This window comes from Vombatus ursinus, unplaced genomic scaffold, assembly GCF_900497805.2.
Source record: "Vombatus ursinus unplaced genomic scaffold, bare-nosed wombat genome assembly UNPS02015129.1, whole genome shotgun sequence".
Taxonomy (NCBI): Eukaryota; Metazoa; Chordata; class Mammalia; order Diprotodontia; family Vombatidae; genus Vombatus; species Vombatus ursinus.
Window position 1 is genome coordinate 962,598 of NW_020954907.1, and position 17,552 is coordinate 980,149.

Below are 17,552 nucleotides of genomic sequence, written 5' to 3' on the forward strand. Positions count from 1 at the left end.
AGTGGGGGGAGGAGGGAAGGCAGGAAGGAGGGAGGGACTTGGGGTGGGGGGTGGACGGCGGGTGAGCGAGGGGTCGGGGCCCAGCCGCTCGCTCGCGGCAGAGGGAACAGCAGATTGCACCGAGCCAATGGCGAAGGCAGAATAAGGTGGCACCAAATTCCCCTTGGCCAATGGCGCGCTGGGGCGCACAGAGACATCATTAGCATTTCCCCGGCGGCGGTGGCGGCGGCAGCGGCAGCGGTTGCGGCGGCTGCATCCCCGGCTCTATCCCCGGTCCGGCCCCGGCCTCTCCACGCCCCGGCGCTCTGTCTCCTCCCCTCGCCCGCCCTCTTGCACCCTCCACGCCGGGCAGCCGCTGCCAAAGGCCCCTGCTACGCACTTTGGTCCGAGTTGGCAGCGGATAAAAGGGGTCTGAGGAAATCCAGGACACGGTCCCCGGGCGTCAGCTAGGGCCTTTAAATCCTCACGAGTGGAGAGGCTAGAGCAGAACGCGTCTGGGTTGTGGACGCGGAGAGAGCCAGCTAGAAAGGTGAGAGCCGCCCAGAGCTGCGAGCGATCAAACGAACGATCGAACGATCGGACGATCGGACGAACGAACGGGGCACACTGCCCGAATCCGAGCGCAAAGCAGCAGCAGCGGCGGCGGAGCCTTGCGGGACCGGGAGGGAAGGTGCGGGGTGGAGGGGCGGCCTGCGTTCTCGAAAAGCCGAATCCTCGAGCCCAAGTGCCCACTCTCCCTCGGCAGCTCCAGCCCAGGAAGAGCGAGTCCTGCTCCCGAGGAACCCAGATGCCGGCCCACTTGCTACAGGAGGAGGTGAGGCCCCCTGGAAGAAGCCGTGGCGCCTCTGGCGTCCTTGGAGCTCAGAGCTGGCAGCCAGAGACGGAAGGAGGAGGGAGGGTCAGGGGTGTGCGTGGGGGAGAGCTGTGTGGGGCAAGGATGAAACCTGGCATTTAGAGAAGGAAAGGACGTCGGAGACCATCTTGTCTACCCCACTCCCCATTTTACAAAGAGGATAAATGACTTGTCCAAGGTCACACAAGTAGCAAGTGGCTGAACCTCATACTTTGTATTAATGCTTGTTAAATGCTTGTTCATTAATAGATCAGATTCTACTCCTGCCACTATACCGCACCCTCCCTCCCTCCACCACCACGCTTTATCTCTGTAGAACGATGTTGGCCTCTTCCATAAATGAGGTTTTGGGCCTCAGCCACAGAGGAACTCCCCGTTTTAGGGTACTTTCAGGATAGAAGACGAGAGTGTTTGATGCCATCTCTGTAAGCTCCCCTCCTCTTCTCCTCCCCTCCCCAATCCCTTTGGGCCCTCAGATTCTCTCCTTTTTACACTAAACTTATTTCTATAGGCACTTTTCCCCAGGACCCTTCGGGTTTTCTTGGTTCAGGAGACAGGATCTAAGCCAATTTAGTTCTAGAAACGTTTTATATATATGTTTTTTATATACGCATATACATATATGTGTATATATACACATACATATCCTGCATTGTTGAAGGAACTGTGCTAGGCCTTAGGGAAACTGAGGCAAAAGAAGAATTAGTCCCTGCCCTCTGGGAACTTATCTTCTACTAGGAGTCCGTCCTGTTGGGTCTCTGGACTATGGCAAAGGTAATCAAGCCTATAGGATCATAAATCTAGACCCAGAAGGGCCCTCCAAAGCTCCTTAGTCCAACCCCCCTCATTTCACCGATGAGGAAACTGAGGCCCAGAAAGGGAAAGTAACTTCAGCGGGGTCATGAATCATTGCCTAGTCAGGATTCAAACCCAGGTCCCCTGATTTTAAATTCAGCACTCTTTATTACAACACCATCCTGCCCCTCCAGTATGGCTCATTGTAGCGTTTCTTTTCTTGACCCCCAGATCTCCCCCTCATACACCATGACCACCACAACCACCATCACAGCCCCTTCCTGCAGGGCCCTGCAGAACGGAGCAGCCAAGGCAGCGGCAAAAGCGTCTGTTGAGGATGAAGAGGGGATCAACTACGAGATGCGGGATGATGTGTTTGACCCCACTTACCGAGAGAAGGAAGGCCCCAAACCCAAATTCATCTATGTCTGGAGGAATATCATCCTGATGAGCATGCTTCATTTGGGAGCCCTGTATGGGATCTTCCTGGTGCCTTCCTGCCATATCTACACCCTGATGTTCAGTAAGTGGACCAACCTTCCTGACCTCTGGCCCCCAGCCCTTCTATTGCAAAGGCAGAGGGAGCCTCCTGTCGGTCCAAGGGGCAGCTCCCCTTTGTTGGGTGCAGGAGGAGTAGGCCTGCCTCAATCCCCGCTGTGGAGGAAAGGGAGCCCTGAGATGGTGGCCTGGCTTGGAGGTGGATGGAGCCACATGGTAGGGAGGTGGGGAACAGGTTTGCCCCTGGCCCCGACCAAGGGAGGAGCAGGAATTTGGGAGGCACTAGCTGCTGTTGAAGGGACAGGGTGGGTACCCACCATGTGCCTCAGAAATGAAATCATGGGCATAAAGTGCATTGAAAATGCTCTCGTTATGATTCCGGGTACTTTGTACCTCAGAATCTTTCTTTTCTGCCAGGAAAGGAGCCCCTCCTTCAGGCACCCTATAGCCAGACTGATTCCCTTTAGTAGGGAGAGGCTCAAGGAAGATTCCCATATCCATGTTACATGACTGTGGTAGCTGGGTGTGCCTGGGCATATAATTAGTGCCACAGACATGGTCTTAAAAAGCAGCAGACCTCATGAACCCTTCCATCGTGCCTGTTTCAACCACATCTCTCCCTATTGTCTCCATTTTCCACTGCCACCCCTGGCCCCCTGGGATTTGGCTGGCCTGGAGCAAGCAGGACAGGCCTGGACAGGACAGAGAGCCAAGAGGAGCAGGGAGCAGACCCCAGGCCTTGTGCCAGCTGAGTAACAAAGAGCTGCTTCAGGAGAAGCATCTCAGCTCCTTGCCATCTCTGATGGGGCTTTTCAGGGCCCTCCATCTGTGTATGCTGGTCCCAGGGCCTCACACATGTGCCTCTCACAGAGGTGGCCCCATCCCTTCCATTCTGAGGCTACAAGCTGGCATGGGAAGGGCAAAAGCAAATACAGGCTTTAGGGGCCTTCCATCCAGATCTGAAGGGAGTTGAGGTATTATTATTGTAGGTCTTGAGGAAAGAGGGAGCCCTGTGGTGTAAAGTGAGAGACTGAGCCAAGGAGACTTACAAAGCCCACTTATGGAAGCAGGATCAGGGGGGGTAGTGGATAAAGTATTGGCCCAGGAATCAGTAGGGTTCACATTTGAATTCTGCCTACTAGCAGTGTGACTACAGGCAAATACCTTCACCTCTCTGAACTTTTGACATGCTCATCTGTAAAATGGAACTAATAATGCCTCTAGTGTACACCTCTAGTGCTGCTGTAAAACTCCAGAGAGTTAATGTCTCGCACACTTTAGGGCACTAAAAGACATCTGTTGTTCTTAGCAGGTCAGGTTTTCGTGTCATGCGTCTGTCAGGGTCGGGCAGAGGAACTGGGTAACTGCTCCCCGGGGTGTCACCTCAGGCTTTCCTGAGATCTGCAAACTTTGGCCTGGGGGAACCCCACCTTCAGCTGCAGACATGGAAATGGTGCCCTGAGCTTGCCCTTTCTTCAGGGCCTTTTTCTCCAGTTGAAGAATGGGGGCAATATTATGATCCTGTCTGTTCTATAGACTGAAGGGAGGCTGTGTTTCTTCAGCTCCCAGGGATGGGCTGTGAAACCCAGGAGGGGCAGGCAGGCAGGCAGGCAGACCTGGTTCAGGTAGGCAACTGCCTTGGGCCCAAGAAGAGTTCTTACATGGAAGAGGCCAGCAGCTGCACTCCATCGCTGCTGGATCTACACTGGCAAGGCAGGACAAAGGTCAGGAGGAATCTCCAAGGGGAGAAAGAGACTCATAAACAGCCCTACCTGGAGAGAGAGGTAGATGAGGTGGGCTCCTAGGAGTCTTTCCAGCCAGGAGCTTGTGGGAGATCTGTTACTGGGAGTGGTTTTAGCATGTCTGGAGGACCCAGGGGGAGGCGTGTGTGTGTGAAATGAGCATGACCTAGTATGGAAGGGGCTCCCTTGGTTTACTGGGGCTGTTCGAGGCACTGCTCTGCCTTACCCTGGGAGGAAAAGCTAGTGCCCCATTATGGGGGTGGACGAGAGGGATTCAGAGGGCTTTGGGCTCCTCCCATTTGTGCTAATGATAGGACCAGGATCTGGGGGCCCGAACACCTTTACCCTGATGGGCTTGGCAGCTGAGAGAGTCAAGATGAGAGGAGGCAAAACCCAAGTAGCCTTTGTAGCAAAGCTCTAAGACCCCATTCCTGCCCATTTGTACTTCATTCTTTCCGTCAGAGAAAGAAAGAACCTGACTAAGGCTTCTTTAGGCTGGGCTGTGCCTGGCAGTGCTCAATGCTGACTCAGTGATGGGATTCTAATAGCCTTCCCTTTGGGTTTCAGTCTTCCTTTGATAGACTCTGTGGGTGTTGTAAGAGAAAGAAGGAGCCAGAGTGTGGGAGTCGGGACTCCTGGGTTCTATTCCTAGCTTCACCCACTAACTCACGATGTGATTCTGGGCAAGTCCGTACCCGTGATCTATGCCTTGGTTTCCCTGGCTGCGTGGCTGGGCTTGTACTCCATCCTGTGAGAGTGTGCAGAGGTCAGGTGTGAAGTAGGCTGAGGCTTGGTGTATAGAGAGCCAAAGCATGAGGACCATATCCAGGATGGAGAGGCTGGAGCTTCCAAGCCCTACAGGGTCCCAGGGCTACTGCTCATCTTTCTGGTAACTTGGATTTGTCCCCCTGTGGAGGATCTTTCCTCTTGGTGTCTAGAGGCCACTTGGTCCTTCTTGGGTGATAAAGTCTAGGGATTGAAGTGGCCTGCGGGATTCCGTTAACACGCCATGTGTCTGGGGCTAGATTTGAACTCAGGTCCTCCTGTCTCCAAGGCTGGAGCTCTATCCACTGCACCACTTAGCTGCCCCCAGACACATGACACTTGCTGTATAACCCTGGGCAAGTCACTTAACCCCGATTGCTTCACCAAAAAGCAAAAAAATAAAAATAAAAAACGCTCTGTGTCTTTAAGGAGAGCCTCAAAGTTCTTGGGGGAAAAAACAGGTGGACTGGTTTCTTAAAGTTACAGTTAGCATTTGTATAGCCCCCAAAAAAAGCTTTTCATCTATTCTTTCATTTGAGTCTCACACAAGCTCTTGGAGGAAAGGGGCTATTATTACCCCCATTTTACAGATGAAGATAATAGGCTCATTGTTCCCCATCCATCTGATCCAACCCTTTCATTTTGCAGAGGAGGGAACAGAGGACCCAGGATCATTAAGTGACTTGTTTAAGGTCACCCAGTGGCAGCAGTGGGATTTGAATATAGGTCCTCTAACTCCGCAGAAAAGGAACTTTCTGCTCTTTCACTCAAAAAAGGTCTCATGACTTGTCTAGGGTCACACAGTAAGTGCCTGAGGTGGGATTTGAACCCAGGGTTTCCTGGTTGGTTCACTAGTCTAGCCCTCTATCCATAACACCACATTGCCTCTTAACGAACAAGAGCATTGATTTCCTGAGCACTGATCTCTGTGGCATCATAAGTTGATAGGACTTAGTGGCCAGTGATGGCTTATCACCCGACAGGTTTTTCCCCCTTAGGATTAAACATTATGAGCAGCTACTAATTGTTGTTCCTACCTCAGCTTCCCAGAGATCCCTGTCCTCTGGGAAGCTGGGGTGGCCCAGCAAGCCCATTCTTAGGCAGAAAATGTGCCTAGTAACTCCGTGGGGCTTCTGTTCTCACTCAGTCCTGGAGGCTTCACATTTGTGAAGCTGACATTTCTGAACTGTTCCCAAGCACCGTTTGGAAATAAATAGCTTTGCCTTTAAAGACAGTGGGCTAGCTGATGGAGAAAGTTTGTTGTGGGGTTCAAAGACTTGAAGGAGAAGCCCTGTCTGTGGTCCCAGCCCCAAAGACAGCTGGATGAAGCCAAACCAGCCCCCAGCTGGAGCCTCTCTCCGAAGCCAGCCGTTGGAGCTGCCAGCCATTGGAGCTGGGTGCGGGTAGGGCTTGCTCTCCTCTGCCTGCTTTGTTAGAGCTCTGTGCTCAGAGATACTAATACTATCTCCAGAGCCTCCTTCAAGCCCTTGGGAGGTGGCTGGGAGATTCTTAGGCTCCAGGGAAGTGAAACCAAAGGTACCAATTACAAACAGATCTGGGTCAGAGTGAATAGTAGCTCAGCAGTGGCCTACCTTTCTCCTAAGTAAGAATGGCTTTTAAGAAATGTACATTGGGGTAAATGTGCATCCAAAGACACGTACAAGGAAGAAATGTACATTGACTTTCTGTCTCTCCCTTTGACTTTCTTCTTCCTCCTGGCAAACAGCATTTGGGTACTACATGATCAGCGCCCTGGGCATCACTGCTGGAGCCCACCGCCTCTGGAGTCACAGAACCTACAAGGCACGCCTGCCCCTCAGAGTCTTTCTGACGATCGCTAACACCATGGCCTTCCAGGTGAGAAGCTATTAAGCACCTACTATGTAACAGAAGTTGTGTTAAGTGCTATGTAACTGTTGTTTCAGGAGGAACAAGCAATCCATCAAAAATAAGCATTTATTAAGTGCCTAATATTTGCTGGGCACTGTGGGAAGCACTGGAGGTATGGAGATAAAAAGTGAAACAGCCTCTGCCTGTCCTCAAGGTGCTTACATTCTAATGAGAGGAAAAAGCCAGGGAAAGCACACCTGAGAGGTTTCTAATGAGAAAAAAAAAGTAAACTTTTTTTGTTCATAATGGCTTTTTGGGTGAGTCCCAGTGGGATTAGAACAGGAACTTCTTAACCTGAGGTCTGTGAATTTATTTTTAAAATATATAGATAACTGTATTTGGATGTAATTGGTTTCCTTTGTAATCCTATGTATGTTATTTTATGCATTTAAAAACATTCTGAAAAGGGATTCGTAGGCCTCACCAGACTGCCCAAGAAGTGCATGACACAAAAGGGTTAGAGAACCCCTAGATTTTAGGCTCTTTTAACATCTCTCCCAGTTCTGGGATTATATCCAATTATATATTTATATAACTTAGCTTCCAGGGGCTCCTTCCTGGGGTCACACCCTGCTCCGTCCTTGTTCACCGGGATAGGCCTCTGACAAGTGGGTACGTACTCCAGTTTTGGAGAGCTCACCCACTGGGTGTCCCTTTGCAGAGGCAATGTGCCGAGAGTGTCACAGAGGTCCTCTTAAGCTCCCATTTCCCCTCAGAGCTATGTAATCAAGGCCTACCTTCCAGTTGATCTCTTGGACCTGTCTGAAACTGTAGCTCGCTCTCAGGCCAGTGCCAAGAGTTTGTCTTTCCTAAGGTAATGAAGAAGCTCCAAAGGCGTGGGAGGAATCCTTAGTACATATTAGGCTCCAAGCGATAGGCACATGAATAATTCGAGAGAGCCCCCCTCTTCATGGGGGTGGAAGAGAATGAACATTCAATGGGTCAACATCCAGTCCATTTCCCCTGCCTGGCATGTGTCCTGGGTATGGCACTGTATACCTCTGGGCTTCCTCTCCTCTGTCAGTGATGCAGTTCGGCTCTCCATTTCTGGAGGGCATCTGGCAGGACCTGCACGATGTCGACACACTGAATAGGGAATAGAACAGAATTCCGTAGTGTGGCCTGTGATCTTGGGAGCTCGAATATCCTCTCATTTGCCAGGTGCTTAGAGTAGAATGAGGGTTCCTGGGCAGTTTGGTGGGCTGGCTGCCTGGGCAGTGGGAGAAGTCTAGCCTAGGCTACTGGGACCTTTGTCCAACATTGCCCTGTTGTACTCCCTGGGGCTAGAAGGGTTCGAAGAAGCCAGCCTTGTTTCTTGGGCTTTCTCTGAGCCTGCAAAAATGTTGCTTCATTTGTGGTCTAAAGTGGAGACCAGTCAGGGAGGTTGGGCTGGTCCTCACGTGTCTTGCTTTTTCCTTATCTCATGCTTGGCCATGTCTCTTTTGTGCCCCCCCCAGAATGACATTTTTGAGTGGGCCCGGGACCACCGTGTTCATCATAAGTTCTCTGAGACAGATGCCGATCCCCATAATGCCCAGCGCGGGTTTTTCTTCTCCCATGTGGGCTGGCTGCTAGTGCGCAAACACCCAGATGTCATTGAGAAGGGCCGTTTGCTTGACCTGTCCGATCTGAAAGCTGAGAAGCTGGTGATGTTCCAGAGGAAGTGAGTGGAAGGGGGCCAGGGGGGGCTGGTGGAGAGTGCCTGGGCCTGGAACCACAAAAGCCTGAGTTCAGATGTGACCCTGGACTAGTTACTTACCCTGTCTGCCTCAGTTTCCTCATCTGTAAAATGGGGATAACAATAGCACCTGCCTCCCAGGGTTGTTAGCAAAGGACTGAAAGTGTAAAGTTCCTAGTGCAATGCCTGGAACGTAGTAGGTACTTAAGAAATGCTGAATGCTGGACTTATAGTTAAGGAAGACTTGAGTGCATTTAGTGCCTAAGTCATGTGATTTCTCTTGAGCCTCAGTGTCCTCCCCTATAAAATGCCTCCCTCACAAGGTTATTATGAAGAGCCAGATAATGTCTTTGGAGCACCAGAGAAATGGGAGTTAGTTCATGATTCCACAGCCCTTCCTGGGGCTAAGGTCTTGGCTACTTAGGTTCTTCTGGGGAGGATTGGAAATGGGCTTCTGGCCTGAAAGGGCTCCAGGAGGAGACGAGATCTACACCTCCATGGGCTGTATGTAAAAAGAGGGTGGGCAGGAAGAAATAGAAACCCAGGAACAATCGTGGAGGCCATGTGGTACCTAGAGAGCTGGAGCCAGAGAACTTGGGTTCAAATCCCCATCTCAGATATTTCCTGGGTGACCTTGGGTAAAATTGTTGCACCTCTCTGGGCCTCAGTAAAATAAAGAAGGAAGATTATACAATATTGAAGGTCCTTTTTAGCTCTAGTACAGTGACCCATAATCTTAGCATCTCCCCGCTGGTCCTGGCCCAGCCTACCTCTCATCTGGAGATGAGGCTGGAGCCTAGGCCCAGCCTAGCTGAGGATGGACGTCAGGAGCCTCCTGCCTTGCGGGATCCTTGAACTCTTGTGCTGCATCTTCTCTTGACAGATACTACAAGCCCGCCATCCTCCTCATGTGCTTCATTCTCCCCACGTTTATCCCCTGGTACTTCTGGGGTGAGAATTTTGCTCACAGCCTGTATGTTTCCACTCTCCTGCGTTATGCCATCGTTCTCAATGCCACCTGGCTGGTGAACAGCGCTGCTCATATGTATGGCAGCCGGCCCTATGACAAAAACATCAACCCCCGGGAGAATATCCTGGTGGCCCTTGGAGCTGTAGGTAAGTTCCCAGGATGTAGGGCGGTCAAGACTATTGGGCTGACAGTTTGGCTGCTTGGTTGGTTGTATGCAGTGGTGGGGCTGAGCCTGCTTACCAGCTTGGCATCTCAGGTTTTCTCCCTGACAAGTAGGGCCTATCCTTCCAAAGGATTTCCCTCATCTTGGGCCTTTAGGGGTAAGGTTTCCTTCATGAAAAGGGAGGGGTGGGGTTATTGGCCCCTTCTAACTCAAATTCTGTTATTGTTCGAGTGAAAGAATCTTTCTTCTGAAATCCCAAGACTTTCACCTTGGCATGGTGGAATGAGAAAACCACTGGTTTGGGAGTCAGTCGCCTGGGTTTGAAGCCCAGTTCTGTGTGACCATGGATAAGCCATCTAACATTTCCAAGCCACGGCTCATAATAATGGTTCAAAGCATCAGTTAAGCTCCTGCTGTGTGTCAGATACCGTGCTGGGCTCGGAGTACAAAGATAAATACAAAACAGTCCCTGCCCTCAAGGAGCTTGTGTTCTACTAGTTTTCTTTTCTTCAAAATGGCGGGGTTGGACTCATAATGGGGATCTCTACAGTGGATGCCTGGGTATGTACAGATGTGCCTAATGAAGTCTGTTACTTGCCTTGTTCCCCATTGCAGCCTCTGTGTCTTGGTTTAGCTTTCGCCTAGCTTGGGTGAGGAATTTTCCAAAGGGCACAACATCCATGAGGGGATTTCTCTAGGGATTTATCTATCCAGACTGACCAGAAAGTTTCTGTTGTATATGTTTTGTATATAATCACTGTTCTTATTTTAAATGTATTAAGCCTTTACCAAAATGGTGACCAGATCTTGGTCCCTCAATTCCCCAGCATCCCCAAGGTCAGATTTGGTTATGGGGCAGGGGCCATGACGCTCTTTGGTGCAAGGACACAAATCAGTTGGTTGTGGCTCTACCCACCCCTGCCATCAAGTGCTCATCTCCCTCTTCCTCCCATCCCATTCTTCCTTACTCTTTGCCTAGGTTGCCCCTCCCACCCAGTTATCCACCTAAGGGTGTGGCTCAGCCCTGTAGTCAAGGTTAACAGGATTCCCTTTCCCAGTTCTAATGCACATAGCCTTCTTACTCTTGGGGCCTGACCAAATCACCTCATCTGTGTGCCTCAGTTCTGTGTGTCTGTTAGCATCTATCAAATGAGTGAGGTGGCCCTTCTCCACTGAAGAACTCCAATGTAGCTCACTTAGCTGCAGGTACTTTGCCCTCCCTGTCTCCTCCAAGGGGATAGAAAAGGTGGCTGGCTTTGGGAGTCAGAGACCCCAGCTCTGTCACATATGGCTGGAAGGATATGTAGTCACTTCATCTCTCTAGCTGTTACCAAATGAAGAAATTGGACTAGATGGCCTCTAAGGGCCCTTCTGTGACCCCAGTCCCCCTTTCCACTGTCCCCGTTCTCTCTAATGGTTTTTGTCTCTGGTTCGTACTCTTGCTCCTATTTCATCATCCTGGGTTCCTCACCTTGGCATCACCTTTCACTGTCTTCTAGGAATGCCTGTGGACTCTTTCCCTGCTGGCGGCATCTGCTAGGCTTTGACCACAAGCCCAATGTTAATATGTTGATTTTCAGTCTCCTGTTGGCCATTGGCCACCTTTCTCGACTCTGTTGTTGTATTCTTATATATGAAATGTGGCTTAAAACAATAAACAGGGAAGTCCAGGAGTGTCAGGGCAAATGGCATTTGTGCTTTGGACCCACTTCATGTTCACCAACCCCTCAATGCTCTTCCCCCTACGGCTTGTCCTCTGCCCCGGTCCTCCAAGGACATGCCCCTCTGTACATGTCCTCCTGGACTAGCCCTTGCTGCCACCCAGATTGAAGGCCTTCTCACACCTCCAGGTGTCTCGAGGTCCCCTTTGCATCTCCACACATTGGCATCGATATTCCTCTGAGCAGCCTCAACCTTCGGCCCAGGGTTATCCCCTCCCTTCCATGGGTTTCACGTTGTAGATAAGCAGGTGTCAGAGAGTATAGCTTCTGATCCCTGGCCCTGTCATTTAGCCAGGACTTCTGCCCTCAGACGTTATTAATAGTGTCACTGCTGTTTCTGGGGCACTTTTATCAGTTTGGGGCTGGACAAGCCCTTTTATTAGAGCAGCAGTGGGGCCTTCGATGTAGGTCAGTACTATCACCCTTGCTTATCAATAGGAAAAGGAAGTCATGGCCCAGGGCATTGAGAAGGACTTAGAAATCTTTGTGTTCCCGGACTCAGAAAAACCCCTGCCTACTGACAGGGAACTGCAGGCTTTCTTGGAAGAGGCAGTGTGGGCTAGTGGGTAATGTTGGACTTAGAATCAGGAAAGTCTGGGTTCAGATCCCATTTCTGACACTTAGTGATTTAACCTCTTCAGGCCCAACTTCATTATCTTTGGTAGGAGGAAGCTAATACCTCTAAAGTCCCTTCTCTTGGGCAGCTAGGTGGCATATAGTGCTGGGCCTGGAACTGAGAAGACTCATCTTCCTGATTTCAAATCCAGCCTCGGACACTTTGTAGCTATGTGACCTTGGGACAAGACACTTAACCATGTTTGCCTCAGTTTCCACATCTGTTAAACGATCTGGAGAAGGAAATGGCAAACCACTCTACTGTCTTTGCCAAGAAAACCCCAAATGGGGTCACAGAGAGTCGTACACAACAGAAAGTACCTTCTGGCCCTGAACCTATGACCCTAATAGCTGTGTGACCCCATGATCACTTTAACCTTTCTGGACCTCAGTTTCCTTATCTGTAAAATGGGGATAATAATGCCTCTAGTTACACAGCTCACTTTCTTAGCTTTTAAAGATCAAAGACAACAGCATATGTAAATATACTGTGTTTACTGGGTAAATGTCATGTTATTATTCAGCCAAGAGGAAACTGCCCCAAGAATCCCATTGGTTAGTGGGGCTTTTTAGCTCTTTGGCTGGGACCCAGGAGAGCTTTCAGAGGCTAGCTCCCCAGAGAACCTGGAGCTCAGAGAAGGCCGGATCGCCATGCCAGCATGTGCTGAAGCAACAATAGCAGGCAGGGATTCCAGAGCTCTCTTTCCTCTTTGCTGTCTCGGTGCCCAGAGCCGTCCCGCCCCTTCTCCACTCCCCTTTCCCCTCTCCCCCAAACAGCAGACCTGAGAGGTTCCACAGTCTCTTCCCTCCACCCACAGCCACCGCCCTGGTTCAAGCCATCATCAACTCACTTGGACTATTGTCGTCATCCCTTAATTGAACTCCCTGCTTTTCGAGTCTCTCTCCTCTCTGAATCCATCCTTCATCCAGCTGCCAAAGTGAATCCAAGCTACCTTTTGAGTCACAGTGCACTTGGCTCTTCTTTCTGCACGCTTCCAGGCATACTGACCTACTGCAGTTCCTTAGAGATGGCATTCCAGCTCTGTGTCGACACATTGCTCAGGCTCTGCCCTGTTCCGGCAATATCCTCCCTCCTTCTCTTGTCTTCTAGTTTCCCTCAGAGTTCAGCTCAAACGCCCATTCCTGCTTAAGGGCCTTCTGTTACTAGTTCTCCATACTTACCCTGCCGTCTGTGTTGGCTCTTCTCCAATGGAACGTAAGCTTTTTGAGGGCAGCGACCGTTTTGGTGTCCCCAGCGTATGCCTGCCACCTAGTAGGCAGAAAACCGATGCTTGTTGGTTGATTGGGTGGTAGATAAGGCAGGGTCCACCACACGTCAGAGAGCCGTGACTCCCTAGGGGCTCGGGCTGCCTTCCATGACCCGCTCACCCCTTCTTGTCTTGCTGTAACAGGTGAAGGCTTCCACAACTACCATCACACCTTCCCATACGATTACTCTGCCAGCGAGTACCGCTGGCACATCAACTTTACCACCTTCTTCATCGACTGCATGTGTCTCCTGGGCTTGGCCTACGACCGAAAGAAAGTCTCCAAGGCCACCATCCTTGCCAGATGCTCCAGAACTGGTGAAGGGAGCTCGAAGAGCGGCTGAGGCCTCCTTCCCCGCTCCCCACCAAGCCAGCTGGGCAGAGGTCTAATGTTCTCTTTATTAACTACTGAATAATGCTACCAGATGCTAAAGATGATGATTTTTTTTAACCCATTCCAATACAGTATTCCTTTACAGTGCAAATGTATTGAAAGCCAACAACTCTGCCTTTGTGAATGCTGGGATGATCTTGCTTTTCCTCTTCCTCCTTCTCTTTCCTTCCCCTGTTCTGATCACCTTTCCTTTCCCTTCTTTCCCCTCCCCCCTTCACTGCCTCCTAAGCAAGCAGCTGGTGTGCCCTGGGCCGGCTCTTTCTCTGTAGTGTCACCGTCGGTGGCCTTTTCTTTCCCCTCAGTGATTCCTCTTCCTTCTGGCCCTCCCTAAGCCCCCAGGGGTGAGGAGTAAACCCAGAAAGCAGTCAGGGCCACTTTTCCAGCTCCTTCAGGCCAAGCCTCATTCCCTACCAGCTGGAGTGAAGGAGGGTCATTCTTCTTGGCTGCCGTTTCCTCCTGGAAACGAAGGCAGGGGAAGGGAAGTAGCATGCCTACTATGATTGGGGAGAGGGGTGTAAGAAAAAAGGACGAGTTCTCTGCCAGCCATCCTTCTAGACCGCTCCTCAACCAAATGGGCTTGCTCTGTGGCCCAGTGGCCTGGGAAATTTGGGCTGGAGGGATGCTACACCATAAAGAGATGCTTCTGTAAAGCTTAGGGCAAGGGAGGGTCAAGCACACCTAGGGAACCAAGGGGCAAGAGCTGTAGCTCCTAATGAAATTGGCCTGACCTGGGGAGAGACTGGGGGAAAAGTTAAGGAAACAGCAACTCATTGGAAAAGTAAAACAAACCAACCTCAGCGTCCCCGTATCCTCATTCTCCATCCTGGAGTTTTGAGAGAAGAGGAGGAAGAATGAGTGTGATGGCTCCCCTGCCCCTCACTGCTGAGCAGGAGCCCAAGAGGCTGGGGGCAGGGCTTAGAAACAGGTCAAGTCTGAAGGGTCCAAGATCCTTCCTCTCTCTATAGAAAATGGATTGGATACCAATTCTAGATGGATCCATGGGGGTCCCTTCTGCAGCATACACACCCTGTCGCTCTTTTCCCACTGTTCTCTCCTACCTTCCAGAAGCTAAAATTTGCCTGGGGAGGCACAGTAGGGATTTGGGGGCTAACCCTTGGCTTCGCCTAGTTGCCCTTAACCTCTTCCCCCTCCTGTCTCTGGACAGGCAGCAGCCTTGGCTGGAATTGCTCAGGGCTAGGGAGCTCCACTGGTTTTTCCCTCTGTAATGTGACTGCCCCATTCAGTTGACCTGCATCGCCTCTTCCTTCCCTCACTGCCCCACTATCCTGTTGACTCAAGGCAGAGCTGGCAAACCTGCTGGGGAACATCCCTGGGTCAGATGGAAACTCAGTTAAGCTCCAACTAAACGCCAATGTCATCTCAATGAGCCAGCCACTAGGGAGGGAGGAGGCTTTTTTTTTTTTTGTATTATTATTCCTTTCCCTCTCATCCTCAGCATGCTGGGTGTTCCATGTTAACTGTGCAAGCCAAGCCCAGGGCTGCTGAGTGGCAGAGGGCTTCTGGCTGGTTTAGGGGGCTACTGAGTGGACTCTCTTGATTGGAAGGGAAAAAATTGGAAGATCTCACTCTTCCTTCTTGCCTGCCAGAGCTGGTGTAATGGTCACCACAATCGACCAGTTTTTGGCCCAGCTGGCTTAAGGAAATTGTGGGAATGTTCCCACCACCTAGCCAGGGAGATGGGTGAAGGAAAACCTACCACTGGGCTTTGAGGGATCTCAAAGCACCTTCCCCTGATCTCCCTTGGCTTTGCTGCTGTCTTCCTGGGAGTGCCAGCCCCATGGTTGGGATAGGGGTGGGAGAGGACAGCATGCTTTCTGTCTGGATTCTAAGAATAAACAGGCCTGGGTGGAAGGTTCAGACTGGTTTGGAAACCCAGCCTTCTGAAAGCTGTTCATCCCAATAGGAAAGAAATAGATAGAAATGTCCATGTTTAGTTTAGATCCGCTGGCCTGTGTGGGCCTACCCTTAAGAGAAGTCTGTTGGGAATTTTAATCCCACAGGACATCACAAAATAAATACAATGAAAACAGCTTATCTCTTCTAACAATGTTCAGTGAAGACCCATACTCTGACCCTGCACAAGGCCAGATGGAGTCCTGGCATCTCTCTTGACTGTCAGGGGAAGGAATACTATGAGAAGATGACAAAGCTCAAAGCAAAGAAACCTATTTAAAAACAAACAAACAATTCAAAATGGACTCAGGACTGACAGAGCCTGAATTTCCATTACTTCTTGCTCTGTGGGCAGGCTAACAAATTCCTCTGGGTGCTTCTGTGGGTTCTAATCAGTATTGAGGGTGAGTCTGCCTCCACTCCCCTCCTTGCTGCTTTCTCTACAGCCTCTCTGAGCAGAGAGAGCAGTTGGTGGGAGAGCTGAGACCCAGACCCAGCAGGAGAACCGACAATTTGTAGGACTGCATTTCTGTGCTTCAATTTGGAGGAAAAAAAATTTTTGTTTGTTTTTGTTTTTTCTCTGGGGACTTTCTTGTTAAGGGGCCCGCATGGCGGGTGCAAGTAATTTGAATGTATTTGATTTAGGTGTTGTTTGGTTTTTTTTTTTTTGGTTTGTTTTGTTTTGTTTTAGATTAAAAGATGGTTGCAGCATTTAAAATAGAAACTTTCCCCTTGGTTTGCTTGTATCCTGAAGTTCAGCTCACACAAGCCAGAGTAAGAAATTGAAGGAAATAAGATGATGTGTTAACTGTAGTGGTTTAGGGAGAGGGGCTCCCCTCCGAGTTCTGCCACTGACTTGCTGTGTAACTCTGGGCAAGTCGCTTAACTATTCTGTGCCTCAGTTTCCCTGTCTGTTAAAAACAGGGATAATAATACTGACCTACCTCACAGGGCAGTTGTGAGGCGGGACTAATTGTTTGTAAAGCACCTTGGAATCCTTCAGCTGAGGAAGCTTCCTACAAGATGCCATGGACCTCTAGGAGCCTGGCTTAGGGTAGAGATGGAGTGGCTGGGCTGAGCTGAGCATGTTGGGAAGGGGGGTGGATGGTGGGGGGAGGTGAAGCTGGAGAGCTCAGCAACTCTTGTTGCTATGGAAACATGAGCAGGATACCTTTTCCTGGGTTGGGAATTTTTTTCCTTTATTTTGGATCGTAGTATCTGTGACCTGCGAAGAATAATTTTGGAATAATTTCTATTAATATTGACTCTGAAGTCATTTACTGATCTGAGATTGTGTTTGTTCATAATAAAAGTGAAGTGAATCTGAATACATTGTTTGGAGGGATTCTGGCGCTTGCTTTCCTCACTTCCTTACTGCTAGGCTTCTGTCACCGTAATTGGATCCTGTCCCTTTAAGAGTGGGGAACCCACAGGAGCAGTTGGAGTTGACCCAGCCCCTTTGCCCTGCTCCCTCCTAGGCCTGGTGACTGGAGGAAAGGTTACTCTAGGTTAAATGAAGGCTGGGCTCAGGTCCTGCCGGCGGACACGTAACTTGAGCAAGCAAGAAGTCTCCCCTTCCCCTCCCCTTCGCCAGCCAGCTGGTTCTGGGAAGTTGCCTGCCCCTCCCTGCCCGTAGGCGCTCCTCCTGACTCCCAGGGCTGTAGGTAGCAAGCTCAGCAGAGGAGAGGGGCTTTCCATCTGCCTGGCCCCTTGCCCTCCCAGACACAGGAGGAAAGTAGCATAGAGAACTGGGCAAGGAAAACTTTGCCAGTCCTTGAACCAAAGATGGGTGGGCGGCACAAAATGCAAACGGGGTAATTTTAGCTTTCACTGAGGTTCTGAAAACCACCTGGAGAAGAGGAAGTCTAGAGGCTAGGACAGGACCCTCCCTGCCCCCACCAACACACGGAGAGCCCTTCACACACCTAGGCATACAATACCTAGCCATATATAAATATGTATATGGAAGCACACACACGTGGATACACCAATACAATTAGACACGGTTGTACATTGTAGTACAGCTAGACCTAAAATTCTTCGAAGCCTGAGTATGCACCCTTAGTGCAGCTGGACAGTAGGTGTGCCTGGCTTTGCATACCTGTGGGTGCTTGTCTGCACATAAGTGCTTGACCATATTAACACAGATACATGTCTGTGGACATACCTGCCTGTGTGTGAAAATAACCTATATGCATACTGTGTTAGTATGCACATTTGAGTAGCTGCTTGTGTGTCCAGCCATGTGAGTGGGTGCTGGTATACACATACATGGACGTGTCTGAG

The 17,552-nt window shown here is 50.4% G+C and overlaps 1 protein-coding gene across 2 annotated transcripts; it reads left to right on the forward strand.

The window, feature by feature from the left end:
• The first annotated feature begins 317 nt into the window (after nt 1–317).
• SCD (stearoyl-CoA desaturase) lies at nt 318–16,594 on the forward strand. Of its 2 annotated transcripts, XM_027846306.1 has the most exons (7): nt 318–529; nt 746–814; nt 1,880–2,171; nt 6,380–6,510; nt 8,001–8,206; nt 9,105–9,337; nt 13,103–16,594. In XM_027846306.1, the coding sequence occupies exons 2-7, from the start codon at nt 788–790 to the stop codon at nt 13,300–13,302; spliced, it is 1,089 nt and encodes a 362-aa protein (XP_027702107.1). In that variant the 5' UTR covers nt 318–529; nt 746–787; the 3' UTR covers nt 13,303–16,594. The 2 variants fall into 2 exon arrangements, with proteins under 2 accessions (XP_027702107.1, XP_027702106.1); XM_027846305.1 differs by having other exon boundaries at nt 319–814.
• The last annotated feature ends 958 nt before the right edge of the window (nt 16,595–17,552 follow it).